The following is a 21,553-nucleotide window of genomic DNA, read 5'->3' as shown; positions in this document are numbered from 1 at the left end:
GGCTCAGCCCCCTCACCTCTTTCAAAGTGATCCAGCATCTGGTCCCTCGTCTCTGGCGGCTGTGGGTCACCGGCTCCATCCTCGGGCCGCCCCTGGGGCTTCTGGCTCTGCTGCAGCTCCTGATGTTCTGCGTCAGGCTTCTCCGCGTGGGCCACAGAGAGACGCCATCCTGACCAGCACCGCACCCCTCCCTAGGCGCGAGCGTGCGCACAGCTAGTCCTTAAATAGGGCCCACGGTGGGAACCTGGCTGCGGCCCCGGATGATGATGTCTGCAGAGCTCCGGTATATAAGCCCGGGCTCCGCTCTCTCAAATTGCCTTTGCAACAGGTCCCCTTGCTAGTCGAGTACTCATTGCCTCTTCAGTTCCTACGGGTAGCGTCAACCCCAGCTCGGCCCAAGGGTCCACCTCCAGTGCAACAAGTATTTTCTCCCGAGGGAAAAATACCGCAGGATTCACGAAGCTGCAATATCATTTACCAGGGCTTTGTGACTCCTGCAATATTTTTCCCTCAGTGGAAAAATACTGCAGCTTAGAGAATGACCTCTTTTGTTCGTTTTAATAAACATTGATAAATTTCAAGGAAAAATAAAATAAAAATTGAAAGCGATGTTCCCTACTAATAAAATATGAGAATATATCATGCAAAGTATGAACATATTTCATTGGTTGATGGTATTATTACAATTAGTTGTGTATTGTAATTTAACATTATTAAGCTATTGCACAGCTTATTCAGATACAAGAAAGAAAAATGATCAGATATGTGTATTTTTTATTAATATTGATTTTACCATGTATCTGAAATTGTAAATCCTCTGTTTGTTCATTTTTCTTGCTCACATCAATGTTTTCACCACTGACGCATACATATAGGTCTTGATTTGCTTGACACTGGAATGAGTAAACTTTTTCTTCTTGATGTAGGATGAAAAGGTGCTGAGGGTCATACTTGTCGTCTTTTTCAATTATCTGTAAAAATAATACACACAATTGGGCAATTAGTAAGGGTTTCTCTTAAAATGCAGTTGAAAACATTTCGAGGTCCATATTCAAATCCATTTAGTCTAAATGCTTTACCTGGCTATATTCAGCCTTTATTCGGCTAAATTCTATTCAGCTGATAAGTTATGTGGCTAAAAATTAGCCGATTTATTTAGGTGGCTAACCGAACTCCTCCCAGTTATGCCCCTGAACCGCGCCTAACTTATCCGGCTAAAATGTAGCCACATAACATATTAGCTGGCTAGAATTTAGCTGGATAAAGGCTGAATATAGCTGGGTAAGGCATTTAGATGGCATTTAGATATTCAGAGTTAGCCGGATGACTTAGCTGGCTAAGTCTAATCAAGCCCTAAAGTTAGCCGGCTGTATTCAATAATGTGACTGCACTGTTGAATATGCCCTCCAAAGTTAGCCGGATACATTTTTATCTGACTAACTTTGCTATCTGGACTGTGTCTGAATACAGACCTCTTCATTCATGAAGTCACAAATAAACCCAGATACAATCTAAATGGCATGTTGGTTCTTCTATATCTTCTGTTACTGAAATAAGCAAGCACGAAATGACATTTAAGCACTTGGAAGACATGAAAAGGTCAATATAGAAAGCTATCCAGTATGTAACTTAGCCGGATATAACTTATCCAGTTAAGTTACAAGGGATATTCAGCGGCATGGCTGTGCCACTTAATTTCTACATCAAAGTTGCTATTTAGCTGGATATGTAGTGCCACCCTAATCCGCTCACTGACTATTCAGCTATTTAGATAGCTGGATAAGTGACTTATTTAGCGTCTGCTGAACATAATCGGATATGCAATGGCTGCTAGATAGCTAGATAAGTCTTACTTAGCCAGCTATCTAGTGCTAAACATGCTTTGAATATGCCAGCCTCTATTTATTGACTGGACTTGGGGGGGAAGAGTGCCAGATGGATTGCCTTGCACTACTTAAAAAAAATCCTATCCACAATGAGGTTTATTTATAAAGGCATTTTCACAGGTAAAACAATGGGGATGAGGAGGGGTTTGCACTTATGCACATAAGTTTGCATTTTCAAAAGTATTTGCATAAAATTTCTCAAAAAATGTCTGTGCACAATTTAGCAGATATAATTAAGGATGTGAATCGTTTTTTAACGATTTAAATTATCGTCCGATAATTTTAAAATCGTCATTCATCGGTAAGGGACTCGATACAATAGGAATTCCCTCAATTTATCGTGAAAAATCATTAAACCGAGTACGGGAATTATTTGGGGGGAGGGCGGGAAAACCGGCACACCAAAACAACCCCTAAACCCACCCCGACCCTTTCAAAACCAATCCTTTACTCTCCCTCACCCTCCCTCACCCCCCCAAAATGTTAAATTACCTGGTGGTCCAGTGGGGGGGGGGGTCCCGGCGCGATCTCCCGCTCTCGGGCCATCGGCGCCATTTTGGCTACCACTGATAAAAATGGCGCCGATGGCCCGAGAGCGGGAGATCGCGCCGGGCCCCCCCCCCCCCCACTGGACCACCAGGTAATTTAACATTTTGGGGGGGGGGTTCGGGAGGGTGGGAGAGCAAAGGGGTCATTTGTAAAGGGTCGGGGTGGGGTTTTTTTAATCTGCTCAGGCCTCACTAAAAAATTAACGATGTGAATTGGAATCGGAACCGATTCCAATTCACATCTCTAACGATACGATTTTTTTCTCCCTCCATCCGAACCTGATCGTTAAAACGATCGGGCACACGATTCACATGTCTAGATATAATTGTGTCAGTGGAATATATTTGAGAAGGAAAAGTGCATGCAAATGCATATATGTGTGTATTTTCCTTTTGAAAACTGTTATAACTTCTTAATGCATTTGCTGTCTAATATATGTGGGCTGTCACAAAATTATCCCCAGTAAGAGCAAAATATGGAAATACAGGTTTTTAATAAGAGTGTTATGTTCAGCTGGCAAGTCCGGTGTCATGACATAAAGGCAACTGTCTTGCTGCAGTGATTAAAGTTGGGTAGGTCAAAAAAGACTGAAATATTTCTAATGTATTTGCAAGAATAAACTGAATATCAAGGATTACAAGTCACTAAACACCATAGAATTAATCTGGCATTGAATAATATTGTGGTATTGGTGGCAGCAGCAGAAAGGGTTTGATTCTCCAAACATATTTGTTAACGTTGCTGAATACAAATATTCCCATCCTATATTAAAACAAGTCGAAAGTAACAGATTCCATTGAATCTCCTTGAAACATTTCTTCGCCACACACCACCCTCAGTAATTATATTGCAAGCATCTGAATTACAAAGGTCTCATCCCTGCCTACATTCCTCTGCATCCCCCAAAGGTTCACACCCCTCTCTGAAGCCATTTCTGAGTTATAAAGTAAGGGAAATGGAAACATACACGCAGCCAGGCATGAGTACGATCTCAAACTTTTCTTCGGCTAGAACTGAGGCTGAAGAGGCTCAGAGACCCTGCGTATCTCTTTACATGAGTTTTTGGACCAGCTGCCACTCAGAATGGCATAATACATTATCAGTTTCATTGTAATAGACATAACCCTCATTATCCCTTTTCCAATATGCAGAGTGGTTCTTTCTTGTTACCACCAATACCTGGAATTAGCCAAAGAGCGCAAAGTGAGCATTGCAGTGACTGTGAAGGAAGTAAATTCAAACTAAGGCCAAAAAGCAAGAATTTCTTGCTTACACTTCAAACACTGCATGGCCTCATTTGAATGACCTCAGATAAAACTTATGTGCACCTACCCGGTAGGAATCAATGGGGGACATGGATAAAGAGAAAATGGCTGAAAAATACCTTATTCATGCACAGCACATACTGAAGCTTCTGAATCACATTTTGGACTCTCACTTCCATATGACCAGCACTGTGTGTATCGAGGAAGTATATTTATTTTACAAATTCTTCATCTCTGTCCACAGTCCTAAAATCTCCTTTTCCATTCCATACCTCCTCAGACAGTATGACTTGATATCTCTAAAGTGCACAATGCAGAACACACTGTCCAGAAAAGCAGGAGGAGAAGGGGGAACATTGGGGCTTCTGGCTGGGACACTAAAGCCATCTCTGAGGACATGACCTATCTCACAGAAGCCAATTTTTGCCTCTTGACTCTCACATACAATACTGGCAAAGTTGTATATTACTGGTCAATGTTGGCAAGCTTGGCATTCATAAAGAAGGGATACATTAGGCCACAATGAAATGATAAATGCCACTTGTATTTCTGGCCACCCTTAAGAAAGCTCTTTCAGATTTAGGGGCCAATGCAATAATAATACAAAAAAAAAAAAAAAAATTGCACTAGGATTTTTTAACTACTGGGTGCAGTGCATATCATTATCTTATTATATTAAAAGTACTTTTTTTTTTTGGAGCAATAATTTAAAAAATCTGTGGTTAAAAAAAGTGCAGTAATACGGCAATAAAGTAAAAAAGTGAGCTAAAATGATAGTTTATTTTACTACTGTTTTTAACTTCAGCAAATAAAAGTGGAAGTTAGGTCTCACATACCTATAAACACTGAAAAAAATATATTAGAGGCTCTCTGCTCCAGGGAGTCCAAATCTGAGGACCCTGCACCTGGGAAACCAGACTCCAGAGCCCCCATACCTGGAGAGCTCAAGTCCATGGCTCCCACACCAGAAACCCTCACAAGCCCTCCACCCTTGCCTTTCTGCCCACTACACCCTCCTATCATCTAGCACATCCCCCACTTAGGTTCCATATTAGAAGCTACCACCCAGGAAAGAGATCTGGGCGTCATAGTGGATAATACATTGAAATCATCAGCTCAGTGTGCTGCGGCAAACAGAATCTTGGGAATTATTAGGAAGGGAATGGTTAATAAAATGAAAAATGTCATAATGCCTCTGAATCGCTCCATGGCTGACTTAGAAAATAGCACCTTGAATACTTTGTACAATTCTGGTCACTACATCTCAAAAAAGATATAGCTGAGATAGAGAAGGTACAGAGAAGGGCAACCAAAATTATTTATTTATTTATTTAACAATTTTTATATACCGGCATTCGTAGGACACATCATGTCGGTTCACAATTAACTGAGAAAGGAAATTACAATGAACGAGGATAGAGAGAGTCAACGATATTACAATGAACTAGGAACCAGGATAGAGAGAGTCAACGAGCAGGGATACAACTTTGAAAAACGAACTGGATGATGATTATCCATGTTAAGAGTAGGTATGCATCAGGATGTTAAGGATGCATTTACACTTAAGAAATTAACATATGAACTTATTTACAAAATTAAAATTAAATGCAGGGGCAGGGAGAAGGGGAGAGGGGGAGCGAGGGGGGGAAAGGAGAGGAGGGGGTAGGGGTATAGGAGAACGTTAAGGCAGTGGCACTTTCAAGGAAAGGCTGTTTGTAGGAAAAGAGGGGAGGGGTAGGGGAGAGGCAGCAAGGTGCTGGGGAAGGGTGGGGGGAGGGAGCAGGGGGGGAGGGAGCTGGGGAGGGTGAGGGAGCTAGAATGGTGAGGGAGAAGGGGGGAGCTGGGAAGGTAAGGGAGCGGGGGGAGTTGAGATGGCGAAAGGGAGGTTGAGGAGGGGGTGTGTAGGCTGAGCGGGAGCTGAGTAAGATCGATAAAGGGGATGGAACAGCTCCCCTATGAGGAAAGAGGGGATGGAACAGCTCCCCTATGAGGAAAGACTAAAGAGGTTAGGACTGTTCAGCTTGGAGAAGATATGGCTGAGAGGGGATATGATAGAGGTGTTTAAAATCATGAGAGATCTAGAACGGGTAAATGTGAATCAGTTATTTACTTTTTCGGATAATAGAAGGACTAGGGGACACTCCATGAAGTTAGCATTTAGCACATTTAAAACTAATCGGAGAAAGTTCTTTTTCACTCAACGCAAGATTAAACTCTGGAATTTGTTGCCAGGGGATGTGGTTAGTTCAGTTAGTGCAACTGGGTTTAAAAAAGGATTTGGATAAGTTCTTGAAGTCTATTACCTGCTATTAATCAAGTTGACTTAGAAAATAGCCACTGCTATTACTAGCATCAGTAGCATGGGACAGACTTAGGGCCGGATTTTAAGAATTACGCGCGGGTGTAGATTTGTGTGCGCAACCCTCTGGTCAGGCGTAGGTTGTGCGTGCCGGCTAAGTGCCGGCGCACAATTAGACACAACAGTAACTGTGCTGGAGGCCTCGGTCCCGCCCACTCCCCGCCCCTTTTTTCAAGCTCCGGGACATAGACGAGCATCGCGTGGCTTGTGCGCGTCACCGGGCCTATGCAAAATAGGCTCGGCACGAGCAGGAGCGGGTTTTAAAGGGTTACGTGCAAACTTCAGAGATGGGATTCTCATTTATAGATTTTTTGTGCTGAGCCAAACAAGGCTTCCCAGGTGCAGTTCAGGTACCAGGCGATGTTTCTTGTCTGCATGTTCTAAGAGTTGGTGAGTCTTCTACCACAGTTCCAGGAGCTCCTGTCCCATCAGGTTAGCTGCTGGGCAAGAGACAGGAATTGGACAGGTCTCGGTGTACGGGGATGACACCCAAACATGATGTAGAAGGGTGATGCTTTTGTGGAACTATTCACATGATTATGATGGGTGAATTTGGCTCAAGAGAGGAAGGAGGCCCAGTTATACTACTGTTGGTTCACTTAGGCTCGTAGGAAGGCCTTGAGACTAATGAAACAGGACAGTTAGGGCATCCCAACAGAGAGGATCCAATAAAAGCAAACATAGTCCATGTGCCTAATGTAAAAAATCACCTGAACTAAAGATTTCCAAATTATCCCTAACAACTGAAAAGCAGGTTGTTAATACAAACAAAAAACACACTTTGAAATGTCTGTATGCCAATGCCAGAAGATGTGGTTAGAGCAGTTAGTGTAGCTGTGTTTAAAAAAGGATTGGATAAATTATTGGAGGAGAAGTCCATTACCTGCTATTAAGTTGACTTAAATAATAACCACCTTACTAGCAACGGTAACATGGAATAGACTTAGTTTTTGGGTACTTGCCAGGTTCTTATGACCTGCATTGGCCATTGTTGGAAACAGGATGCTGGGCTTGATGGATCCTTGGTCTGGCCCAGTATGGCATGTTCTTATGAAGTCTAAGAAGTAAGATGGGAGAGTTAGTGTCTAGCAGTAAATGATGAGATTGACATAATTGGCATCACAGAGACCTGGTGAAAGGAAGATAACCAATGGGACAGTGCTATATCAGGGTACAAATTATATCGTAATGATAGGTAGGATCAACTTGGAGGGAGTGTGGCACTTTGTCCAGGAAGGTATAGAGTCCAACAGGATAAAGATCATACTAGGGACTAAATGCTCAGTATATATGGATAGAAATCCCATGTGTGTTGGATAGGAGTATAGTGATAGGAGTATACTACCATCCACCTGGACAAAATGGTCAGACAGGTGATGAAATGCTAGAGAAATCAGGGAAGCTAAACAATTTGGCAGTGCAATAATAATAGGAGATTTCAATTACCCCAATATTGACTGGTAAAATGTAACATCAGGACTTGCTAGAGACAGAAAGTTCCTGGATGTAATAAATTACTGCTTCATGGAGCAATTGGTTCAGGAACCAATGAGAGAGGGAGCAATTTAGATTTAATTCTTAGTGGAATGCAAGATTTGGTGAGAGAAGTAACGGTGGTGGGGCCACTTGGCAATAGTGATCATAACATGATCAAATTTAAACTAATAACTGGAAGGGGGACAATAAGTTAATCTACAGCTCTAACACTAAATTTTCAAAAGGGAAACTGATAAAATGAGGAAAATTGTTAGAAAAAAACTGAAAGGTGCAGGTACAAAGGTTAAAAGTGTTCAACAGTCATGGACATTGTTTAAAAATACAATCCTAGACGCACAGTCCAGATGTATTTCACGCTTTAAGAAAGTTGGAAGGAAGGCAAAACGATTACCGGCATGGTTAAAAGGTGAGGTGAAAGAGGCTATTTTAGCCAAAAAAAATCCTTCAAAAACGGGAAGAAGAATCCATCTGAAAAAAATAGGATAAAGCATAAGGATTGTCAAGTTAAGTGTAACTTAACTTGTAAGTGTTAAGTGTCTAGAATCATCCACACTTACAACACGGACAACATTTAGTTGAAAATTCTACATACTCCAACCCTGATACCAGACCTCAATCTATCTCCAAACATCAATACCTTACCGGATATCTTTCAACTCTGAAAAACCCTCCTGCATGACCTTCCAGAGGCCGCCATCTTCTTTAACAACACTTCCACTTTTCACTGCCTACTAGACAAGGAGAACAGCGTCTAACAATCTTCATCACTCAGCCAAGAAGAACAATTGAGCTCCTCAAGTAATTATCAGTCAGCACCATCATGGCCTCTCCCACCTTGACCCACAAGAGAAAAAACTGTCATCTAATCAATATCCCACTACTGAATCTTGCCAGAAACCTACTCTATCTTACCTTCTTCCTGATAAATGCTCAGTCCCTGACAAAGAAATTCATGTTAATCTCAGATCTGATACAAGAAAAGAACCCAGACTTCTTTGCCATAACAGAAACTTGGCTCAAAGATACTGATCAAGTCCTGCAAAATCATCTATCCAACAATGTGTACGACATATTTTCTATCCCAAGTAAATACCGCAGAGGAGGTGGTCTTCTTCTCATCATTAAAAAACACTTCTCTATGAAGTTAATACCACACAACCTCCCTAATAAATACGAAATTGCTCTACTCGACTCAGAACTTCTACAAATATGTCTAGTGTATTGCCCACCCAAACTTCTTGACAACGATATCTCCCCTCTTCTAGAATTCTTTGTAACAAACATTAGCATGAAAAAACCTTCGATAATTCTTGGTGACTTTAACCTCCACACAGACACAAACCCCAGATCCCAAAACTGCCAAACCTTGATCGACATGCTTTCTAGCCTTAACCTGATCCAACTGGTAAACAACCCCACTCACAAAGCAGGCCACACGCTGGATCTGATCTTCACCAATCAATACTTCATTGACTCCACAATCTTCCACAAACCTGTCCCCTGGTCAAATCACTACCTATTACAATGCAGTACACAAGTTTTTAATAAAGTAAATCAACAAGAACAAATGAACAACTATCCTTCAAATACCGACCCCCCTTCGAACCTGACACACTTCAACATGAACTGGGGAAACAACTATTGAATCTAGACCTATCCAATATTCAAAACGCCACTCAGTCCTGGTTTCATCTTACAAAGCAAACTGCAAACAACATAAACCCCGAGAAAATGAAATTGATAAATCAAAACAGGGAGAAAAACAACCCCTGGTTTAACTCACACCTCAGATCTATGAAATCCAGTCTCAGGAAATTGGAAAAAGAATGGTGCAAAGCCAAAAGCCCAGCAACCCTTCAACATTACCGCACGCAACTCGCCATATATAAGAAAATGATTCTTAACGCCAAACGCAACTACTTCAGTCTAAAGATAAAAAACTCAACAAATAAATCCAATTCCCTCTTCAACATTGTTAAAAACCTTATAGACGAGAACAGCAAAAACTCCCCCATTGCCGATGCAAATAACCTAAGTCAAGATCTTGCCATGTTCTTTAGGAACAAAATAAACAAAATATCTGACTCCTTTAACAACCCTTCAATTTCTGACATTCCATCCAACCCATCAACTATAACACCCTGGTTGAACTTTGAACCAATCTCAAACACCGAAACAGAAAAGTTGCTACGAAAAATTAACCCAGCTCGACATGAACTGGATACTATCCCAACCCGCGTGTTCAAAGAAATGGCTCATATTATAGCCCCAACTTTAGCGGCCATAATCAATAAATCTCTTGAAGAGGGATACCTACCAGCCATCCTAAAAACAGCAACAATCACCCCAATATTGAAAAAAAAGAACCTTGACCCAAAAGATCTGAATAATTACCGGCCTATCTCTAACCTCCCCTTACTTGCCAAGATGACAGAGAAAGCAGCCTTGAAACAACTTAATGATCACTTAGAAAACTACAATATTCTTCATCCCTCTCAACATGGCTTCAGAAAGAACCGCAGCACTGAAACCCTCCTACTCAACTTATCGAATAAAATAATAAGAGGATCTGACAATAAATTAAACCACCTATTAATCCTACTAGATCTCTCTGCGGCTTTTGACACAGTAGATCACAAAAAATTAATATCAAGACTTGCAAACATTGGTCTATCAGGCAAAACTTTAGAATAGTTCTCTTCATTCTTATCAGACAGGTTCTTCAAAGTCACCCTTAATAATATCTCCTCCGAACCCTGCCCTCTTGAAACTGGAGTACCACAAGGGTCCGCCCTCTCGGCTACCTCTTTAACATATACTTACTCCCTCTCTGTCAATTTATATCAAGCCTTGGCATCACATTCTTTTTATACGCTGATGACATTCAACTATTCATCCCAATAACCTCCACTATTGAAGATGCAATCAACCTTACAGCAAATCACCTCATCTCTATCAGAAACTGGCTAAACCAATTAAAGTTATGCCTAAATATGAGCAAAACAGAATGCATCCTCATTAAAAGAAACAACTCAGATCTAATAACCACAATACCTTACATTCAAATTGTTAACAATATAATCCATCTAAAGAGCTTTGTAAAAGACCTTGGTATCTGGATAGACAATGATATGAACTTCAAAAAGTGTATTACAATGAAAACAAAAGAAGGCTTCCACAAGCTTCATATTCTAAAACACCTTAAACCAGTTTTACATCCACAAGACTTCAGAACTGTCCTGCAATCTCTCATCTTCTCAAGTCTTGATTATTTCAATTCGCTTCTAATTGGCCTCCCCAGATCAACTTTAAAACCTCTGCAATTACTACAAAATGCTGCAGCCAGGGTTCTCTACTGGCACAAAGAAATTTGATCACATCACTCCAGTAATGAGGAGTCTGCACTGGTTACCGATCGAACAAAGGATCAAATACAAGTCTCTAACCATAATACACAATGAAATACACAAAGCAGACAACAATGCCCTCAATCACATGATCCAACTTCACAAAACACCCCGCTCGACAAGAAATACCAACAAACAGAAACTAGTCATACCCTCCCTACCCTCTGCTAAACTATCCAACACCAGGAATAGAACCTTCTCAATCGCAGGACTGAAAGCATGGAACTCTTTACCTGACTACCTAAGCTCTATCAATGATATCAAATCTTTCAAAAAAGAATTTAAAATGTGGTTATTTAGACAAACTTTCACTGATGGTATTGGTTAATCTAACTTGCTCATGTCCAGTTCTACCTCCCCTCCCTTCAAAACTTAACATCCCTCTCACCCTCTTAAATTCTCTCACTTAATCTCTCTCTTAATTTTACTTTCTTATTCACTAATCCTTCCCAGATTCCCGTTAATCTCGTCCGTTAACTATAAAAGTTCCATTTACACACTTTTGGTGTTAAGTCGACCATCCGATTTAGGTTGTATTCTTACATACCTGTTCCTACTCTATTGACACAGGCCGAAATGTATCTAGTTGTTTATAAATGTTTTAATATTTATCATATGAATATGTTATATGTATTAAGTTGTTTTAAATTGTAAACCGGAGTGAAGGCAATTTGCTATACTTCGGTATAAAAAAGAATCTAAATAAAATAAATAAAACATTGATAAGACAGGCGAAGAGAGAATTTGAAATGAAGATGGCTGTAGAGGCAAAAACTCATAATAAAAACTTTAAAAAATATATCTGAAGCAAGAAACCTGTGAGGGAGTCGATTGGACCATTAGATGACCGAGGAGTTAAAGGGGCTCTTAGGGAATATAAGGCCATTGCAGAAAGACTAAATGAATTCTTTGCTTCCGTGTTTACTAAAGAGGATGTTGGGGAGATACCAGTGCCGAAGATGGTTTTCAAAGGTGATGAGTCAGACGAACTGAACCAAATCACTGTGAACCTGGAAGATGTAGTAGGCCAGATTAACAAACTAAAGAGTAGCAAATCACCTGACCGGATGGTATACATCCTAGGGTACTGAAGGAATTAAAAAAATGAAATTTCTGATCTATTAGTTAAAATTTGAAACGTATCATTAAAATCATCCATTTGCAAGTGGAACATCTTGACATAAAGACTACTTTTCTGCATGGTGAGCTTAAAGAAGAAATGTATATGTATCAGCAACCTAGGATTTGAAGAACTAGACAAAGAGAGACTGGTGTGTAAACTATGAAAATCCATATATGGCCTAAAGCAAGCTGCTAAGGCATGGGCTGACAAGGTGATGTTAAGGAAGTGGACCCTTGAGCCGAGACGAGGTTGGTGCTACCACCAGGAGAGAGCCCCTGTTGGTCCTAGTCATCGGGAGGCAGTGCAGGCAGAGAAGACCCTACTGGAGCTTCACCTTTACCAGCCCTCATTCCCCGTAGGTTGAGCCCTTGGATACCGGTCCCGGCAGAACTTAGGAAGGGGTCTCAAGGTGTGGAACCAGAGGAGGAGGCTGGAGCGGTGTCAGGCAGGCAGAGGTTGAGGCAGGTGGCAAACAAACAGGAGCAGGCCAGAGGTCAGGACGGGCAGTGAACAGGTGTAGCCGGAGAAACAGGCTGGAGGTCAGGGCAGGCGGAGGTCAAGCAGAGATGGGTTACCAGGCAGAGGTCAGTCAAAACCAGGAGGTCAATCCGGAGGGACGAGGAGCAGGAAGGCACAGCACAGGAAACAAAGAGCAAGGAAGGAATGCTGGATCAGGAATCAAGGCTGGAACACAGGATCATGAATCAACGCAGAACTCGCACTATGAAGCAGAGCAGGACCCATTGCTGAGGCAAAGTGCTAAGGGCTGGGCAGGGTATATATCACGGGCCACAGAGAACGTTCCCATCACGGGCCCTTTAAATTGGAAGTGACAGCGCGCGCATGCACCTAGGGAGGTAGACGCAGAGGTCGGGATGGTGCCACGCCGGGCTGCGAGGGCAGGCTGCAACAGCGGAGGTTGGTGGCGACTGCGGCGAGCGTTGATGGGGGGGGGGAGCTGGGACTGGTTGCCTCCCAGCAGAGGTAAGGGAACCTGGCCACGGATGGCCACGGCCTGGCCTCCTAACAGCTGAGCAAGAAGCTGAGAAGCATGGGATTCAAGCAAGGAGCTGCTGACCCATTACTTTAGACACAAAAATGGAAGATGGATGTACATTTTGTGTTCTGTTGATGACCTGATTGTTTGCTATGAAAAGAATGACAACAGTTCAGAGATCATAGATTGTTTAAACAAAGAAGTGGAAGTAAAACTGCTAGGATATATTAAGTTACTGTCTTGTGCTTGTGTTACAAAAGGATAAAGATGGACATTACCTGTTGAACCAAAGACAAAATATCAAAGATGATACAGATTTTCTGGGTCTGTCTGAATTCAACAAAACTAGTACTCCCTTGCAAACAGGCTACAAAAAAAGGGAGATGGAAATAAAAAAAAAAAAGACTCATCATTAATAATCAGTACAGGACAGCAATTGGAAACATCTCCATATTGCAACAGTATCCAGATCCGACATAGCTAATGCTTTTGAGTCTGCTTAGCAGAAGTGTAATTAATTCAACTCAAGAGGACTGGACAGCAGTAAAAAGACTGGGAAGGTGCCTGAAAGGTACAATGAACTTAAACTAAAGTTACCAGCCACTGAAAGTTAACTGGCAATGTGGATGCAGATTGGGGAGAAGACAGGGCAGATAGAAAATAAACAGGATATGTTTTCTTTCACAAAGATACAGCTATCACACGATTGAGCAAGAAGCAGACCGTTGTAGCTTTGTCTTCCCCAGAGGCAGAGCAAATGCCAGAGATCCTTGCATGGCTGTATTTACCCTTGCGAGAGTTAAGTGTAGGGGTACAATAAGGGGTGATGGGAATAAGTGGTCAGGTAGGCAGGGTGGGAAGCTGAGTGGATAAGAACATGCCATACTGGGTCAGACCAAGGGTCCATCAAGTCCAGCATCGTGTTTCCAACTGTGGCCAATCCAGGCCATAAGCACCTGGCAAGTTCCCAAAATCTAAGTCTATTCCATGTTACTGTTGCTAGTAATAGAAGTGGCTATTTTCTAAGTCAACTTAATTAATAGCAGGTAATGGACATCTTCTCCAAGAACGTATCCAATTCTTTTTTAAACACAGCTACATTAACTGCACTAACCACATCCTCTGGCAACAAATTCCAGAGGTTAATTGTGCATTGAATGAAAAAGAACTTTCTCCAATTAGTTTTAAATGTGCCAGATGCTAACTTCATGGAGAACCCCCCTAGTCTTTCTATTATCCGAAAGAGTAAATAACCGATTCACATTTATCCGTTCTAGACCTCTCATGATTTTAAACACCTCTATCATATCCCCCCTCAACTTTCTCTTCTCCAAGCTGAATAGTTCTAATCTCTTTAGTCTTTCCTCATAGGGGAGCTGTTCCATTCCTTTTATCATTTTGGTCACCCTTCTCTGTACCTTCTCCATCGCAACTATATCTTTTTTGAGATGTGGCGACCAGAATTGTACACAGTATTCAAGGTGCGGTCTCACCATGGAGAGATACAGAGGCATTATGACATTTTCCGTTTTATTCACTATTCCCTTTCTAATAATTCCCAACATTCTGTTTGCTTTTTTGATTGCCGCAGCACACTGAACCGATGATTTCAATGTGTTATCCACTATGACGCCTAGATCTCTTTCTTGGGTGGTAGCTCCTAATATGGAACCTAACATTGTGTAACTATAGCATGGGTTATTTTTTCCTATATGCATCACCTTCACTTATCCACATTTCATCTGTCATTTTGATGCCCAATTTTTCAGTCTCCCAAGGTCTTCCTGCATTTTATCACAATCTGCTTGTGATTTAACTACTCTGAACAATTTTGTATCATCTGCAAATTTGATTACCTCACTTGTCATATTTCTTTCCAGATCATTTATAAATATATTGAAAAGTACGGGTCCCAATACAGATCCCTGAGGCACTCCACTGCCTACTCCCTTCCACTGAGAAAATTGTCCATTTAATCCTACTCTCTGTTTCCTGTCTTTTAGCCAGTTTGTAATCCATGAAAGGACATCACCACCTATCCCATGAATACCTGCATACTTTAATACACAAGTGCAGGAACATAGCACGGTTCTTCCACAGAAGTGTGAAGGGGGGCAGGTTCTCCGACAAAAGCAGACTGATTTGGAGATGCCTCACAAGCGTCTCATTCAAGACATTGGCACCCGGTGAAATTCCACCTATATGATGCTGCAGAGAGTAGTGGAGCAGCAGACACCTCTTCATGAACTTTCTGCGGAAATGGACATAGGTGTGCAGAGTCCCCTAGGGCATCATGATTGGTAGTCATGAGTCAGCTGGTAAAAATCCTGCAGCCCTTCAAAGAGGCCATGGAGGAGCTGAATGCCAGAAATGCCACCTTTGCTGACATCATCCCTATAGTTAATTTTCTGGAGGAAAATTAGGAGGGATTTAAACAGGAAGAGGGAATATCAGCAGAGGTGCTGCATTGTCTGGACTTTTTGCAGATGCAGGTGTAAGAGAGATTAAGACCTTTAACAAAAGACCACACATACATGCTCACCACAGTCTGTGATCCCCATGTGAAAGGGAAGCTCACCCTACAGTCAGATTATCTAACATTTGTGAAGAACCTGCTGTTAGTAAAAGTCCGGGAGCAGGAGCACTATAGGCAGACATTTGTGCTGGTGTCTCCTTTGCTTGGGTGGGCTGAATGAAGGAGAATGAAGCAGAGGAGGAAACAGTGGGCACTTCAGAGAGTAGTGCAAGCCCAAGCACGAGCAGCACTCTATCAGCGACAGCTAGTACTTCCTCCTCCACTTCAGTACACCAAAGCCATGTTGCCCCTAAAAATGCATCTGTTCTGAACGGGCTAGAGCGAAAGCAGCTGGCAAGAAGGACTCTCAGCCTACCCAAGCAAAGGAGACACCAGCACAAATGTCAGTGACACAGTATCTCACACCGCCCATAAAGGGCATGCAGACAAATCCGCTGGCATATTGGGCACACAAGTCCACTGTCTGGTCACACCTAGCCAAAGTGGCTCAGCGATATCTGTTATCTCCACCAACCAGTGTGCCAAGTGAACATGTATTTTCAATGACAGGGGATATCATGAGCCTTCATCGCTCAAGGTTGGCACCAGAGTTGATGGAAATGCTAGTATTTTTTAAAATAAACATGCCTTTACTTGGGTTTCCAGATTTTCCCTGTGAATGGCAAGATGAATAAAAGCAATTTAAAACCTTGCAGCAGCTCCAACTGCCTCATATGTGCCAGATAATATCAGCACATGTATCTGACCTCAACCGCTGTCCATGTCTATCCACTGTCCAGCCCTTATGTCGCTACAAGGGCCTGACTTCAAATGCTGTGCCTGCCCGTCCAGCCCTTATGTGACTACAAGGGCCTGACCTCAAATGCTGTGCCTGTCTGTTCAGCTCTTACGTCACTACAAGGACCTGACCTCAAACGCTGTGCCTGCTCGTCCAGCCCTTACATCACTACAAGGGCCTGGCCCCAAACACTGTGCCTGTCTGTCCAGCCCTTACGTCACTACAAGGCCTGACCTCAACTGATGTGCCTGTCTGTCCAGCCCTTACGTCACTACAAGGCTTGACCTCAATTGATGTGCCTGCCCATCCAGCCCTTATGTCACTACAAGGGCCTGACCTCAAACGCTGTGCCTGCCTGTCCAGCCCTTATGTCACTACAAGGGCCTGACCCCCAAACGCTGTGCCTGGCTGACTAGCCCTTACGTCACTACAAGGGCCTGACCTCAAAACGCTGTGCCTGCCTGTCCAGCCCTTATGTCACTACAAGGGCCTGACCCCCAAACGCTGTGCCTGTCTGTCTAGCCCTTACATCACTACAAGAGCCTGACCTCAAATGATGTGCCTGCCCGTCCAGCTCTTACGTCACTACAAGGGCCTGACCCTAAACGTTGTGCCTGTCTGTCCAGCCCTTACGTCATTACAAGGGCTTGACCTCAAACGCTGTGTCTGCTCATCCAGCCCTTTCGTCACTACAAGGGCCTGAACCCAAAAGCTGTGCCTGTCTGTCCAGCCCTTACGTCACTACAAGTGCTTGACCTCAACTGATGTGCCTGCCCATCCAGCCCTTACATCACTACAAGGGCGTGACCTCAAATGCTGTGCCTGCCCGTCCAGCCCTTACGTCATTACAAGGGCTTGACCTCAAACGCTGTGTCTGCTCATCCAGCCCTTTCGTCACTACAAGGGCCTGAACCCAAAAGCTGTGCCTGTCTGTCCAGCCCTTACGTCACTACAAGTGCCTGACCTCAAATGCTGTGCCTGCCCATCCAGCCCTTACGTCACTACAAGTGCCTGACCCAAAATGCTGTGCCTGTCTGTCCAGCCTTTACGTCACTAGAAGGGCCTGACCTCAACTGATGTGCCTGCCTGTCCAGCCCTTAGGTCACTACAAGGGCCTGACCCCAAACGCTATGCCTGCTCATGCAGCCCTTATGTCACTACAAGGGCCTGACCACAAACACTGTGCCTGCCCGTCCAACCTTACGTCACTACAAGGGCCTGACCTCAAACGCTGTGCCTGTCTGTCCAGCTTGGAGCTTGGATATTTCATATGCTCAATAGTTTTCATGACCTTCATAATATGGGCCATTTTCCCTAAATCTTTCTTAGGTGCCAACATTAATGTTTCTAGAACTATAGAAAACTGGTGGTAGTTGTACTCTACTTCATCCTCTGTGTCCCATAGTTTACAGAGGCACTGTAGGCTACAAAGTCAGCATAGGTTGATATTGTAGATTTGGACTTGAGTACCAGTTTTCTTATTTCTGAGAGCTCTTCAAGTTCCTTTGTCATCAGCTGAAGTGCATAAGCAGTTAATAGCTTCTGGGTATTCACTAGATGCCAACGGAACCACCACACTTTTGGGGCAAACCCATTCTAGGGAATCCTTTCCTGCACAAAGGAAAGGAAACTCTCCCCAGGTGTAGCCAGCCTATCTCTTAGTACCCGTTGACCCATGTTGAACCAGAACTGCTGTTCACATGGAAACCTCCTCCACGTCGCCACACATGCCCAGGCTCATGCCCAAGTCTCGGGGTGAACCCATTTCAGGGAGCCCTTTCCTGTGCAAAGGAAAGGGAACTCTCCCCGGATGTAACCAGCCTATCTCTTAGTACCCGCCGACCTATGTTGAACCAGAACTGCTGTTCACATGGAAACCTCCTCCACGTCGACTCACCACACTTTGAAGGTCATGCTCCACTCTAGGGGCCAAGCCATTCTAGGGAGCCCTTTCCTGCGCAAAGGAACGGGAACTCTCCCTGGGTGTAGCCTATCTCTTAACACCCGCTGACCTATGTTGAACCGCTGTTCACTTGGAAACCTCCTCCACCTCAGCCTTCAAAATTCTCGTTTGTATATCTGCTACATCCACCAGATTTTAAAAGACCAGCGAGAGCTCACTAGATGCCAACGGAACCACCACACTCTAGGGGCGAACCCATTCTAGGGAGCCCTTTCTTGCACAAAGGAAAGGGAACTCTCTCCGGGGCTCTTGTTTGGATATTTGCTACTACCACCAACATCTGCACCCGCAGCAGCTCCACCCCACCCAGGCATAGTTCATCATATTTCAGGTCCTAGCACGCGTGTTAGACTCCTTAGTCTGTGTTTCAAGACGTGGCAGGTGGACAGTTTGCCCCGGTTGACAAACTCGTCACATGCTGAGCCTCGTCTTGTCTTGCTTCCTAGTCTTTCACCTATCAACACCATAGCGACCTGACTACCTCAGCTCTGCCAGCCTGTCTTTCCCCTATCAAAAGCACAGGGACCAGACTACCTCCACTCTGCCTGCCTGTCTTGCCCCATCAACTTTCTGCCACTCTGCCTTGCTGCAATACACCAGATGACTCATTCTACTCCTTGAGGTGTTCTTGCCACTATCATGGTCCCTCAGTGTGTTGGTACTAGTCTTTCTACTGCTTTGTCCCTTTATTGGTGCTTTGTGCTTTTTTCTGACACTCTTTTTGCTTGCTATGTTCCCCCTTCATTGTGCTATAGGATGTTGATGCCACTTGCTTGCCACTTTGCCTGTCGTGCTGCCTTTGAGGGTTCATGCAACTGTTATCAGTGCTCTCTTTTGAAGCTGTGGTGTGTTTTTGACACTCTCGCCTCTGTTAAAGCACTCTTGCCTCTCCTGGTACCCCTTTGCCCCTTTACAATGCTTTAGGCTATTCATGTCACTTTGGTGCCACTTTGCCATAGTCTAAGTATCTTGAAGCTTTTTTTCTCGTTGTGATGATTGCTCCCCAGAAGTAGGGAGCTGGAGGTGGCGGTTCTGGCGACATCCTGACATGCAAGAGAAGGTTGGCGACGTCCACTGCAGAGGAGAAGACAGGTGCTGGCAACATTGGGGTGAGTGCTGTGGCCTGCGGGGATATCCCGTAAGCCACCAAACATAACAGTGATTGAGCAGCATCATTATACTATATATGTCTTCTATAATCCTACAGTCCTGAGAATACTTAAAGATGAATTTTCAAAGTGATACATGTGATAAAACTGGGAGATACACATGCATCTAGCAATGTGTGTGTCTGCCCAATTTTATAAACCTGCCACATACATGCACCAATACATATACATGCATATTTCACATTGGGGATAAAAGGGGTGGAATGTGGGCAGGGCATGGACAGTATGGGGCGGAGCCAAGCAATATGCGCATATGTAACTATGCACATGGGCACACATCTAGGTACATTCCAGTGCAAAGTTACTTCTACTATAGATGAAGTGTAAGTTTGAATAAAACTATTCTGGCCATACATGAACTGCTTGAGGGATCTCAGTTAACCGGGGGGAGTGCAGGATAAAGAATCAGGGGGTGGTTTTGAGGAGATAGCTATAGATTGGGCAAACTGGTGGTAGAACTGGTAACACTGGTCAGTTCCCGGATGCACCATATTATAAAATTTCATCACGTATATATGTAAATGCCGATATTTTCCTGTTCACATATATGCTTAAAATTAGGAGCATACATACATGCCAGGCCTATTTTATAACATTTGCGCATACCTGCATGCAGGATATAAAATTTCAGCATATATCGGCATGCGCTCATATTCATGTTTATATAGGCGCATATGTTTTAAAGTTATCATCCCTGCCAGAAGGATGTGCACCATATGTTTGAGAAGATAAGACATCTATATATGGAAATGGCTTATGGCTTAAATGATTGTATAAAGCATGTGGAATGCAAGTTTATTTATTTATTTATTTATTTATTTATTTATTTATGGTTTTTATATACCGGAGTTCCTTGTATATGTGAAATATGACTGAGTGTGTTAGAGGGAGTAAATGCTAGGAAATATGTAATTAGATCAGTATGAGAAATGCTGTGAATGTTGTATAGGATGATGTAGGCATTAGGGTAATACAAAGCATTGTCTCTTTACAATCAGGATTTGTCCATAGCGATGCTTTCCAAGTACGATGATTTTTGATAACCCAAAGGGAATAACAATCTCTATCTTTTTAAAATTAAATACTCTGGTGGATATGTGAATCAGTGGCCTAGATATGTAGATACATATTTTTTTCTCTCTCTCCTATTTTGGCCTATCACCTTCCCTTGATGACTAAACCAACTGTACTGAGGTCTTCAACTAGATCTAGGCTTAAAGAGATGTTTTGTGCGAGGTAAAAGTCGAAGCCTTTCTGAAATCAGTAGGGATTATTTATGATGTGCACAACTACCATCTCTCCCTCTCTCGTGTCTCATTGCCATAACAATCCTCCATCCTGCTGAGACCTGTTAAATGTTTAAACCACAACTTGGTTCTCCCGCAGTACAGCAAGCAACTCAAACACCAAACCAGAAAGCTAGCAAGAGCAGATCTTTTATGAGGTCATCATGCCTTACAATCTTGTTTTATCTTCCCATATACCCACCCTCTGTTCAATGGTAAAAATATCGAGTTGGCACTGTACCTGCAATTGGAGCTTCTGCTCTTTATAACATAATTGTAATGTATATGTTCTGCATTTCAGAACCAAAGCTGCTGCACTCTTTTGGCCTTCATATTTGTGGTAATATATTGTCGATACACCTAAAATACAATATGAAGATCTAATGTGACAACATAGAAATTAATCAGTTTTATTTAAAATAACCATAGTAATTATAATAGATAATGCAGCTGAAGGTGAAAAAGCAAAAGCTTGCCCTATAATTTCAAGCAGTCATCAACACCGTGTTTTGGTCAAGATCACCGAGAATCCTTTTGAGAACCAAAGGATACTTAAGCAGACGCTATACATTTTGCCCCTCTAGGCAATACCCCACATTGCTTTAACCGATGAAAGAAAGGCCCAGTGATACCCCTCTGGAATGATAAACTTGACACTCCAGAGATCCACCAGCTTTTGCAGGCAGAAGGAAACTCCTCCTGATGGCACTCCTGCTGAGTTCTAAATGGTGCAGCCTC

General features: G+C 43.0%; 1 protein-coding gene across 5 annotated transcripts in view; it reads right to left on the bottom strand.

Moving 5' to 3' along the window:
• Positions 1-21,553, bottom strand: part of LOC115097864 — a 107,479-nt gene that overhangs the window by 35,314 nt on the left and 50,612 nt on the right. For all 5 annotated transcript variants that reach the window (XM_029614020.1, XM_029613995.1, XM_029614012.1 and 2 more), the window contains exons 4-5: positions 21,057-21,175; positions 794-971 (exon numbers count right to left, since the gene is read on the bottom strand). In XM_029614020.1, the coding sequence (XP_029469880.1) occupies positions 794-971; positions 21,057-21,175 (297 nt within the window). The remainder of the gene's footprint in view (positions 1-793; positions 972-21,056; positions 21,176-21,553) is intronic.

The sequence above is a fragment of the Rhinatrema bivittatum genome, chromosome 1 (genome assembly GCF_901001135.1).
Source record: "Rhinatrema bivittatum chromosome 1, aRhiBiv1.1, whole genome shotgun sequence".
Taxonomy (NCBI): domain Eukaryota; kingdom Metazoa; phylum Chordata; class Amphibia; order Gymnophiona; family Rhinatrematidae; genus Rhinatrema; species Rhinatrema bivittatum.
The sequence above is the reverse complement of the archived record's forward strand: the minus strand, read 5'-3'. Positions and strand labels throughout refer to the sequence as shown.